This window comes from Saccopteryx bilineata, chromosome 1 (genome assembly GCF_036850765.1).
Source record: "Saccopteryx bilineata isolate mSacBil1 chromosome 1, mSacBil1_pri_phased_curated, whole genome shotgun sequence".
In the NCBI taxonomy this organism is placed as follows: domain Eukaryota; kingdom Metazoa; phylum Chordata; class Mammalia; order Chiroptera; family Emballonuridae; genus Saccopteryx; species Saccopteryx bilineata.
Window position 1 is genome coordinate 131722566 of NC_089490.1, and position 12294 is coordinate 131734859.

General features: G+C 53.6%; 1 protein-coding gene across 2 annotated transcripts in view; it reads left to right on the top strand.

Moving 5' to 3' along the window:
• Positions 1–12294, top strand: part of CERS4 (ceramide synthase 4) — a 32129-nt gene that overhangs the window by 15945 nt on the left and 3890 nt on the right. For both annotated transcript variants that reach the window (XM_066266643.1, XM_066266648.1), the window contains exons 2-8: positions 6629–6802; positions 9492–9609; positions 10293–10411; positions 10499–10556; positions 10902–10952; positions 11659–11751; positions 11954–12082. In XM_066266643.1, coding sequence (XP_066122740.1) covers positions 6630–6802; positions 9492–9609; positions 10293–10411; positions 10499–10556; positions 10902–10952; positions 11659–11751; positions 11954–12082 — 741 coding nt within the window. In that variant the 5' untranslated portion in view covers position 6629. The remainder of the gene's footprint in view (positions 1–6628; positions 6803–9491; positions 9610–10292; positions 10412–10498; positions 10557–10901; positions 10953–11658; positions 11752–11953; positions 12083–12294) is intronic.

Consider the following 12294-nt stretch of genomic DNA (forward strand, 5'->3'; position numbering starts at 1 on the left):
CCCCACCCCCATATTTTTAGCCACTAAGAAGGATAATCCAGTCTGGCTCCAGGTGGCAGGGGCAGGGCTGGGAAAAGGCCAGAGGCTTCAAAACATAACCAAACTGGGAGGTCCAGGGGCAAATGGTGCTGGGTCTGCTGGGGATGAAGTCTCTCTTGAAGGCTCGGGCTGGTCAGACTGCCCCCCCCCCGTCATTCTCGAAATAACCCCTCTGTGGCTGTGCCTGAGCCCAGCATGAGCCCAGCATGAGCTACCAGCTTGAAGGGAAGGCACCTTTGCCAAGGCCAGGAGCTGTTTGGGAAGAACCACCCAGAACCTGCCACAGGCTGGCACCCCTCCTTTCCAGAATGCTCCCCAGCCCACTCCTCTTCTCTCTACTGCTGACAATAAGTAGCTAAACTTTGCCTCCCACCCATTCCATGCCAGGTGTCCTAACAGTCACCCTATGTGGAAGAGCCTACTGTTACTCCATTTTATAGATAAGGCAATGTAGGCACAGAGCAGCCAGGTCAGCAGCCGAGGCCACCTGACTGGTAAACAGGCGAGATAGGAATCCTGTCTGTTGCTATACCAGCATGCAATGTGTGTGGTAAAGCAGAAGACCTGTCTGTACCCACTTCTTAGATGGGGCAGCCGATGCCCAGGGAGGCAGAGTGTCACAGGGAATGAGTGGAGGAGCTGGTATCCAAAAGACTGCCGAGAACTGCCACCCTGAGCCCCGTTTCTTCCTGTCCTCAAGAAGAGAGCATCTGGTGGGGGGTCTGGGGATGAAAGAAGTTTGGGCCTTGCTGGCCATGGATGGCCATTTACAGCCACCCCTGAGCCCACCCTGTGTGCCAGGGGCCTGTCCCACCCAAGGAGGGTGGAGAAGTTGAGGCCCCGGGGCCAGGAGCTTTGGAGCTAGAGCTCCAGCCACTTTGCTGGGCTCTGGACCCGTTTCTCTTCCCAAACCAGTCTCTCTTCTTTATCAAGAGGGTGGAGGGCATGGGAGGAGGACAGATGTCAGGGTGGCAGAGAAGTAGCGCTTGCAGGGCTGAGACCTCTGCAGTCAGGGTAGGGTAAGTCAATATGAAGCCCCTTTGAAGGGCTCTCTGGTTTGGAAAGTGCTTTTCCAAAATGACTTGGGGGCCAGAATGGGCTGTGCCTGCTGTAGCTGAGGGAACTGGGTTTTCAGGCTGGTCCTGTGTCCTCCTTTCACCACTCAGCCCCTCTGACAGCATGGCTAGCTCCCAACACCACAGTGAGCGAGGCTGGGCTGGGGAAGGTGCTTTAAGTGGATCCAAGGTTGGGGCAATCAGGAGGTACCTTCAGGAGGAAGTGACAACTAAACTGGGTTTTAAAGGATTCGAAAGCATTTGCCAGACAAAAGAGGAAGGTGAGCAAGCCCTGCAAGGGCAGAGACCTTACCCACTTTCCCCACCATTCTGCGTCCTTCAAGCACCCAGCATGGAGCAATAGATATTATATAGGCATTGTGGGCAGAGGACTGCATTTGTCAAGGCTATGTGTGTGAAGCTGCACAGTGTGATGGAAGCAGAGTGTCAGGCAATGAATGGTGGGCTTTGAGGCTGGGTGCATCAATGGAGGCGATTATGAGATGTCATTGTTCTTGTGTGTTCTCCCTTGTCCCTGAAGCTCATCAAGACTTGCAAGCACCATGGCTTCAGTTGGACCCCCTTCTTAGCACCCTTGTGGGGGAAGAATATGGGGCTGGGCACCTGGACTCCCAGCCCACTTCAGTCTGTACTTAGTGGAGGAGGGGCTGTCTACCAGATGGTTGGGACTGACCCTGAGGAGGAGACCGGAGATGCCCTGTTGTGGATGTGGGAGGCCAGGAAGGCCACCTGGGCATGTGCCCTCCTGTCCCAGTAGGTGAATGAGATCAAGCCAGCGGTGCCTGTTAGTGGAGATGATTTCTTTGCTAGAGAAATCCACCACTCAAGCAAAAGTCCTCGCATATACTTTTCCATCTCTCTATTCTACCTGGGCTGCCTAAGCCTTGTGGGTCTAAACTAGCCACTGCGGCACATCCCTGATCATTTGCCAGGCTACTGCCTTTGCCTCTCCGCCACCAGACTGTCCAATGGCAGGTGCCACTGCTAATTGTTCACTGATGCCTGAATGCTGGATTCCATAGTGTGGTCCAGGCTGTTCCTTTTATCCCTCACCCCTTCTATTCCCCCGCCAATGTTCCATCTATCCCCATAGATTTAAACATCAGCCACACACTGATAAGTCCTACCTCAGCCTTCCCTACCCCTGCCCCAGACCTGAGGAGCTCCTGCCTCCTCCATATGTCCACAGGGACATCTGAGCCCCCCACCCCTACTTGTCTTGTTCAACACTGAGCCCACCTACTTACCTCATCTGGACAGCCCACAGCACCCCCTTCCGGCCTCCCCTCAGCCACTTCCTGCATGGCAACCAACAGCCTATGGCTTGCCATCTTGCCTATAATATAACCAAGAGCCTCAGAAACCCTAGACTGCACAGGCAGGAGTATAAAATGGTGCAGCCACCTGGGAAACAGTTTGGCAGTTGCTCATAAAGTTAAATACTCAACTGTCGTATGACCCAGCAATTCCATTCCTCAGCCTGATCCAGGAGACATGCAAACTTCTGTTCACACAAGAGTAGGATGTGACTGTTCATAACAGCTTTGCTCATAATTAACCCTAACTGGAAGCATCCAGATGCCCCTCAACAAAGGATGAAGCCAACTGTTGTATGCCTGCGGTACCCATGGTTCCCTGTTAAGAAAGAAAGCTGCTGTGGTAGGTGCAACAACATGGATGAGTCTTGAAAACACAGCACAGAGTGAAAGCAGCCAGACACAGAATCTGTGGTTCCACTTCTGTACAGTTCTGGGACAGATGAAAGAGCCTCCTCCGGAGGGGCCCTCTCATCCATCTGAGACACCCACCCCAGTGTAGATGGAATAAAAAAACTGTAACAGATGTGACCCTTGGATGGAGGAGGTGGAGACTGACTAAGAAAGGGCAAGAGAGAACTTTGTGGAAAAGCAAGAATGTTTGTGGTAGGAGGTTGGGTTACACAGGTACACACATTTGCCAAAACTGAGCTACTCTACACTTAAGATTGATGCATTTTGCTCTAGTAAAATTTACCTTGAAAGAAAAAAAAAACCCCAGCCCTGGCCCGTTGGCTCAGTGGTAGAGCATTGGCCTGGTGTATGGATGTCCTGGGTTCAATTCCTGGTCAGGACACACAGGAGAGGTACCCATCTGCTTCTCCACCCCTCCCCCTTCTCTCTCTCTCTCTCTCTCTCTCTCTCTCTCTCTCTCTCTCTCCCCTCCTGCAGCCATGGCTTGATTGGAGCAAGTTGGTGCCAGGCGCTGAGGATGGTTCCATGGCCTCCACCTCGGGTGCTAAGAAGAGCTCAGTTGCTAAGCAATAGAGCAATGCCCCAGGTGGGCAGAGTATCGCCCCCTAGTGGGCTTGCCGGGTGGATCCCAGTCAGGGCATATGCAGTAATCTGTCTCTGCCTCCCCTCCTCTGAATTAAAAAAAAACAACCCATAAGCAAATACTTAACCCAAGTTATGATTTGCATGCTGAGATATTTCAGGATAATGTGGCTTGTGTCTTTGTGTGTGTATATGACAGACAGAGAGAGGGACAGAGAGGGACAGACAGGAAGGGAGAGAGATGAGAAGCATCTATCCATTGTGGTTCCTTAGTCTCCTTAGTTGTTCATTGAGTGCTTTCTCATATGTGCCTTGACTGGGGGGCTACAGCAGAGCGAGTGATTCTTTGCTCAAGCCAGCGACCATGGGGTCATGTCTATGCTCAAGCCAGTGAGCCCACGCTCAAGCCGATGAGCCCATGCTCAAGCCGGCAACCTCCAGGTTTCAAACCTGGGTCCTCCGTGTCCCAGTTTGATGCTCTATCCACTGCGCCACCACCTGGTCAGGCAATGTGGCTTGTATCTGCTGCTTCTTTTGAAATGCATCCAGGCCTGGCCTATGGTGGTGTCAACCTAGAATGCTTAGGTCCCCAGTTCAAACTCCTGGGCTTGCTGAATCAAGCAAGCAATGAACAATTAAAGTGAAGCAACCAAGAATTGATACTTTTCACTACCCCCCTTCTAGAAAATCAATAAATAAAATCTTTTAAAAAAAATACATCCAGAAAAATCAGATGGACTAATGGGTAGATAGAGGGATGGATGAAAGCATGGGCAGGTGTTCATTGAAGCAAATGAAGCAAAGTAGGATCTAGCAGTGGGTATATAGGTGTTCACTATAAATTTTTTGAACTTTTCTGTTGTAGGAAAACATCTAAATTTTTTTCCCCACAGCCAACAGATTCTGCATAACCTATCCAGTTCCCTCCCTGCTCTCACCTTCTCCTCTCCCCCTGCACTTACTCTGCTTTAGCAACACAGACCTTACTGACTCTAGCACTCAGAACTGAGACCTGCCCCAGGGCCTTTGCACCTGCTGCTTATGTCTCTGGATTGCCCCTCTATACCACCACTACCCTACTCTGTGTAAACCCAGGCCCTCCTCTTCTCTAGGTCTCCGCTCATATGGTTTCTCTTTAGAGAGACCTTCCTTGGTCAATTCATTTAAAATCAATGCCACTGTTTATTTTCTACCAGACCCTATCACACTGTGTTATTTTGTTTATTTACAAATCGGTTTGTTTGCATATTGATTGCTTCCCCTGTTGAGCTGGGAGCTCCATGAAGACAGGAATGAGTCTGCTTTTGTTTCTGGCTGTGTCCTCAACATGCAGTCAAAGCTGGCATGTACAAGTCAGCCAGAGGATATCTGACAGGTGGGAGAAGTGAACCAAATGAACAGATGGATAGGTAGACGGATATATGTATGGGTGGACACATGAACAGGTGGATGGATGGACAGATGGCTAGACCAATGAACAAGTAAGTGAACAGACATTCCAAGTGGGGATTGGTGTGAGGCTCTGCACACTTGTCTTAAGATCTTGAGAAAGGGAGAAGCTGTGTGGGCTACTCAGCAGGGCTGGGCTGTGTGGATGGGGGCTGGTCCCTGGCAGCTCTCAGTGGGAAGGTACCTCACTTTAGTTACTGTTCTGTTAACAGAGTGGTCAGTCTTCCACTGGTTCTCTTGCTCAGCTACCGCCTATGGTTGGATAACAAGCGAGGCAGCTGACGTTCACACCTCATGGGCAGTTCACGTTGGGAAGGGTAGCTAGGGAGGGAATTACAGATTTTCTGTATTTCTTTTTACTTTAAAAAAAAATTTTCCAGCCCTGGCCAGTTGGCTCAGCAGTAGAGCATCGCCCAGCATGTGGATGTCCCAGATTCGATTCCTGGTCAGGGCACACAGAAGCAACTATCTGCTTCTCTCCCTCTTTTCCCCTCCCACAGCCATGGCTCAAATGGTTCGAGCAAGCTGACCCAGGGTGCTGAGGATGGTTCCATGGCCTCGCCTCAGGCACTAAAATAGCTCAGTTGCTGACCGATGGAGCAGCAGCCCCAGATGGGCAGAGCATTGCCTGGTAGGGGGCTTGCCAGGTGGATCCCGATTGTGGCACATGTGGGAGTCTGTCTCTTTGCCTCCTCACCTTTCACTTAATTTTAAAAAATTTTCCATTGAGGCCCTGGCCGGTTGGCTCAGTGGTGGAGCATCGGCCTGGCGTGCAGGGGACCCGGGTTCGATTTCCGGCTGGGGCACACAGGAGAAGCGCCCATCTTCTCCACCCCTCCCCCTCTCCTTCCTCTCTGTCTCTCTCTTCCCCTCCCACAGCCGAGGTTCCATTGGAGCAGGGATGGCCCGGGTGCTGGGGATGGCTCCTTGGCCTCTGCCCCAGGCGCTAGAGTGGCTCTGGTCGCAGCAGAGCGACGCCCCCGGAGGGGCAGAGCATCGCCTCCTGGTGGGCGTGCCGGGTGGATCCTGGTTGGGCACATGTGGGAGTCTGTCTGTCTCTCCCCGTTTCCAGCTTCAGAAAAGTGCAAAAAAAAAAAAAAAAGATTTCTTTAAAAAAAAAATTTCCATTGATTTGAGAGAGAGAGAAAAGAAAAGAGAGAGAGAGAGAGAGAGAGAGAGAGAAGCATCAACTTGTTCCACTCAGTTCCATTTAGTTGTGTACTCACTGGTTGCTTCTCATGTGTTCCCTGAACAGAGATCAAACCCATGACCTCGGTTTGCCAGGACAATGCTCTACTAAGTAACCCGCCAGGACCCAGATTTTTAAAAATTCTTCATCTTTGAGCAGCATCCATGGCATCTTCCCACAATGGCAGTAATTTCCTGGACATTTAAAAACTTGAAGTCATGACCCTTTACTTCTGACCATCAATTTCTTGCCTGTAGAGTGCAGAAAAATAATTACTGTCATGAGCTTTGCTGTTAAGGGTCAGTAGGTGTGAGGCTAAGCACTTTGTATGCCTAACCAGGCTGAGCTGAGAGGTGGGTAGTACTGTCCTTGTCTTACAAAAGAACTCGAGTTCAGCGAAAGTTGAAGTCATTTGCCTGAACGTGCCCTTTATAGCCCAAGTTTATCCTTAACACTGGCTGTAATAAACTCCAGGTTGCCAGGCACTGGGGGAATGAGGGCCAAGTGATAGGCTCCTCCGTCCTACATGCTGAACTCACTCTTAACTGGACCTCTGTCCACAGGATGTGGTCCAGTCTGAACAAGTGGCTGTGGCAGGACAGGTTCTGGCTCCCACCCAATAGCACGTGGGCTGAACTGGAGGACCGAGACGGCCTGGTCTACGCCCACCCCCAGGACATGCTGGCCGCCCTGCCCCTGGCACTGGCCTTGGTAGCCATGCGCTTCACCTTCGAGAGGTAAGTGCCTGTCGCGGCTGGTGTGTGCGGTGCTGGTCCCAGGCTGCCGCCTTGTGCATGGTTTTGTCCTAATGTGTCTCTGGCTCCGAACCAAATTGCTCCCTCCTCCAACCTGCCCCCAGCTGCTGCTACTTACATTCTCGTGGTCTCTGATGGCTGTTTTATCGGAACACCGGCTGCAGCTCTGGTCTGGTTATGCCAGCATCTTCAAAAAACGGGGACTTGGCAAGCATATGCTCACTTTGCTGACTGAGGAAGGTCTACAGTGGCTGGTCAGTCAGTAAGCAGAGAACTCCTGCCCACTCCTTCCTCCTCCCCTTCATTATAGGCAAGCCAGTCCCACACCCTTACCACCCTCGGTCCTCATTGCTGCATCCACCACCATCCCTCCTACTGCCTTTAATAGCCAAAGAAGGGCACATAGGCACTCTGGCCTCCCCAGCCTCCTGCAGCCTGGCATCAGCCCCTGAGTGCATGCCACCTGCCCTCCCAGCAGTCTCCCTATTGCCAAACCCAGTGGCTCTTCAGTCATTTCTCAGGTGACCCAGACACTACTCAGAACTGGGTTTTTGCCTGACCAGGTGATGGCACAGTGGATAAAGCGTCGGATTGGGATGCCGAGGACCCAGGTTCGAGACCCTGAGGTCACCAGCTTGAGTGCGGGCTCATCTGGTTTGAGCAAAGCTCACCAGCTTGGACCCAAGGTCTCTGGCTCGAGCAAGGGGTTACTTGGTCTGCTGAAGGCCCGTGGTCAAGGCACATATGAGAAAGCAATCAATGAACAACTAAGGTGTCGCAACAAAAAACTGATGATTGATGCTTCTCATCTCTTTCTGTTCCTGTCTGTCTGTCCCTATCTATCCCTCTCTCTGACCCTCTATCTCTGTAAAAAACAAAAAACAAAAAACTGGGTTTCTTCCTCTTTCTTTGGTTGTCCTTCTGGGTGTGGGCATCTCTCCTGGGGTTCCCCACCCCTCCCTGTCTCAGGTAGTCCCACCTTTTCACATGTGGCCTCCATACTGTACCCCACAAAGGTTCCTTTGAGGCTGAGGACCCCTTCTGGTCCCCTTTCTCCCTGTGCACTTTCTCCTCCACTCCTCACACCCACTGCTGGTTCTCCATGTTGGCGGCCACCTGGCCTTTGCACATACTCCCTTGCGGCTCCTTTAAGCCTGGGTTCCAGGGAAGCCTGCCCTGCTCCTCCCCCCACAGAGCCTTTAACTCCCTCTAGCTACTTTGGGTCTGCCTTCTCCTCTGCCTTGGCCGGACCACAGGGATGGAAGTGTTCTGTATCTTACTTTGTTTCTCCCACTCATAAAGGGCTTCCTGGGTATGGACTCCCTAGACATAGGGGCCCTAGGGAGCATCCACTGATGTATTTATTTAACAGGCACCCTTTAAGCACTTGGTGCCAAGCACTGCTCTGAGCAGTTGATGCATCTTAACCCACTTTACCCTCAATGCCACCCTGAGAGGTGGTACTGTTATCATCCCCATTCTACAGAAGAGGAAACAGAGGCACAAGAGACAGAGGCGGATTAAGGTCGGTTGAGGCCCCAGGTGCAGAAGAAAATATTGGGCCCCTTACATTAGAAAAAGGTGTAAAATTGGGATTTTGCAGGGCCTTTCAGAAGTTGGGGCCCAGGGCGCATGCCCAGTGCGCCCACCGTTAAATCCGCCTCTGCACAGAGAGGTCAAGTGAGCTGCTTGAGATCAGACAGTGAGTAGGCCAGCAGGGACCGAGGCTTCTCCTGGGCAGTTCTGGGGGGCCCAATCAGCCAGGCCTTGATGGGTGGATCTGCTTGCCCACCAGGGTGGGGAGCATTGGAAGGGGTGTGCCCAGGCTCACTACCGTGGCCTGAAGGGGGGTTTGCAAATTTAACTGATGGCCCCAACTGAAGTGGGAGTGCTATCATACCCCAAAGTGGGGTGGGAGGCAAGGGTTTCCCCTTATTAAGAGAAAGCGGGTCATGGGTTTGTAGTTCAAGTCTGCCACTCACTGGCTGTGTCACTTGGGTACATTTCTGACCTTTCAGCCTCAGTTTGCCCATTGGGACAGTGGGGACGATGATAATAGGTTATGTGCATAATCTTAACAGATCATAAGCACTCAACAAGTGTTGATGTGTACCTTTCCACCTTCGCGATTGAGTCTGGGATGAGTTCCTTGCAGGGATGCCCTGAGCCTCAGTTTCCCCACATGAAGCAGTGATGTTAGAATGATAGATATAAAATTTAGTCCTGACTCCTATCCTTGGGAGCCCCCTTGTGGGAAATGTGATTGACCAGAGTTCAGCTCCACCAAATGTGGACCCTGGAGTGGATAAGGCTGGGCCGGGAAGAGGCCTGAGAGGGGGGAGGGAGCAGACCTGCTCCTGCTGGTCAGGAGCCCCAAGCCTAGTGAGGTCCAGACTAGGATACAGGCCACCGTGCGACCAGCACTGAGGGGACTCTGACCCTAGTCTGGGACTAGAGTGAATGAAGGTGATTAGGTGCCCCAGAGGTCAACCTCACACCCCCATTTGGAAGGCCAGTCCGGCTGCCTCTCTCTGTCCAGTCTAGTGCAGCAGCCAGGCCATCCCCCAGCGTTCCAGGACACAATCTGGCCCTGCTGAGCCTCAGTTTCCCCGCCTGTAGCACGTACGTCCCTTCTCACCTGGACTGATGAGCCCTGTGTCCCCTGCACCAGACTCATCGGCCTGCCCCTGAGCCGGTGGCTGGGTGTGAGGGATCAGGCCAGGAGGCTGGTGAAACCCAACGTCACACTGGAGAAACATTTCCTCACAGAAGGATGGAGACCCGCCGAGGTAAGGGCCTCTTCCTCCTTATCTGCCTGCAGGACTGCTGTGTCTGTGGGCCCTGGGGGTGGTGTGTGGCCCCTTTCTGGGAACGGAGAAAGCCCAGGGAAGTCTAGGGAACTCCTGTTCTGGGGAAGACTGGAGGCCTGACTGTTCTGGGGTTCTGCAGTCATGTGACCCTCCCTCAATTCCTGTCCATGGTGTGACTGCTTGGAAGGCAGGATCTGGCTGGGTCCTTAGGGGAAGGGGAAGAGGACAGGGCTTCCTACCCTGACGGGGGTGGTGCAGCACCTGCAGGATAGAGCCTTGTAATCCCTGTCCCTTGTCAGTCAGTCACCCTCTGCAGGTAGGGGTGGGTGACAGCGTCTCAGCTGCACATCTGGAGTAGGGTAGGCACTGTTCTAGAGGGGTACAGGAAAACCTCTGTGGGGAGCTGCTCCATCCCCCAGCCCCTTACTTAATCCCAGTGCCTATCAGTCATCTGCCTGTCCTGCGAACAAGGCTGGGTTCTCATGGTCCTGCTTTGAGAGGCCTCACCCCATACCGCAGTACTCTCCTATTTCTATAGGTCACAACCCCATAGATGAGGTCTGAGGTTGCAGGGAAGGGGGTAGCAGAGCTGGGTCCCACCTGGCCTGGAACAGGAGTGGGAAACCATCTCTGTGACCTGGCCTCCATCACCCTCTCCCCAGCCTCAGATGGCTGTACTGGCCACCCAGTGTGGCCTCACGCTGCAGCAGACCCAATGCTGGTTCCGAAGACGCCGGAACCAGGACCGGCCTTGCCTGACCAAGAAGTTCTGTGAGGCCAGGTCCGCCTGGGGTGGGGCTGGGAGAAGGGGAAGGGGTCTGCTCAGTCAGCAGCGGCCTCACCTCACAGGCCCTCTCCCTGTCTGCAGCTGGCGGTTTGTCTTCTATCTGTGCTCCTTTTTTGGTGGCCTCTCGGTCCTCTACCACGTGAGTGTTCTTGACTTCTTGCTGGCCCTCCGCCTGTCCCACAAGCACCTACTATGTGCCGAGCCTGGCTTGGGGTGAGGGGGTGTGGAACAGTGTGGCAGAGGGAAAAGCATGTGCACAGAGAAGGGAGAAAGGTCGTGGCAGATGTCCCCTCAACGGGAGCCTGTTGGGACCTGCTGTGGTTGGGGCTGGGGGTCTAGCTGTGATTGAGCCCCTTGTCTTGAATGAGGGCAGAGATGTAACCAGGTGGGAAACAGGGCTGGGGAACCCCAAGGAAACCCCGGGCCTGGGGTGGAGGGCTGGGGTCTGATCTTCAGGCAGCCTCAAACGACTGTGTCCCCCCAGGAGCCATGGCTGTGGAGGCCAGCAAAGTGCTGGGACAATTACCCAAAGCAGGTGAGTGGCAGGGGTGCCTGGAGACTAGAGGGAAGATTGGGAGGTGGTCAGAGTTCCTGTGGCCAAAGACAGCAGAGCCAAACCTGGACATGACACTTTTAATCACCCCTCTGAGTCCCACTGTCTATTTCTGCCTTCCCTGTAAGGAAACTTGGACAGGAGCTGGCACAAAACTACTACCCTTGAGCCCTGGGCGGTTGGCTCAGTGGTAGAGCATCGGCCTGGCGTGCAGGAGTCCCGGGTTCAATTCCCGGCCAGAGCACACAGGAGAGGCGCCCATCTGCTTCTCCACTCCTCCCCCTCTCCTTCCTCTCTGTCTCTCTCTTCCCCTCCCACAGCCAAGGCTCCATTGGAGCAAAGTTGGCCCAGGGCGCTGAGGATGGCTCTGTGGCCTCTGCCTCAGGCGCTAGAATGACTCTGGTTGCAACAGAGCCATGCCCCAGATGGGCAGAGCATCGCCCCCTGGTGGGCGTGCCGGGTGGATCCCAGTTGCACGCATGCGGGAGTCTGTCTGACTGCCTCCCCGTTTCCAACTTCAGAAAAATACAAAAAAAACCCCAACTACTACCCTTGATTACCACCAGTGATAGGAAGCTCACACCTTCTTGGCTCATTGGAATTCAACTGTCCTGGTTTTGAGCAAATTGGGGAGAGCCCAAGGGAGTTTCCCCTCCCTCCAGCTAACCCTGCACTCTGCCTGTCCCAGCCCCTGCAGTCTACCCTGTACTGTTGGTATCTCCTCGAGCTGAGTTTCTACATCTCCCTGCTGATCACACTGCCCTTCGACATCAGGCGCAAGGTGAGGCCTGGCCATGGGTCCAGGTGGGGAAGTGATGTCCTCGGAGAGTCATGATTCAGTTTCAGTTGGGGAAGGATGGCCTCACCCCGACACCTGGAGAGTCCCTGGTACCTAAGGCAGGAAGCGTGGTGCCAACCATCCCCCTGACAGTGCTCCCCGGCCACCCAGCCTGGTCCTGGCCGTGACTCGCCATCTCTTGCAGGATTTCAAGGAACAGGTGGCACACCACCTGGTGACTATCACCCTCATCGTCTTCTCCTACAGTGCAAACCTGCTGCGCATTGGCTCCTTGGTGCTGCTGCTGCATGACTCTGCGGACTACCTGCTGGAGGTAGGCCCAGCCCGCTCCTGTCCGCAGTGATCCCCCGCCCTCCCAGGTGCCCCTGGAGATGAGGCCCCACCTCAGTCAGGCTTCCACTGATGGGAGGCCCCGCCCTCAAAGCTTTCCTGGGAGAAGAGACCCTGTCCTATTAAGGTTTCCTGGGAGATGAGTCCCAGGCCCAATGTCTTCCTGGAAGGTGAGACCCTGCCATCTCTTCTCTT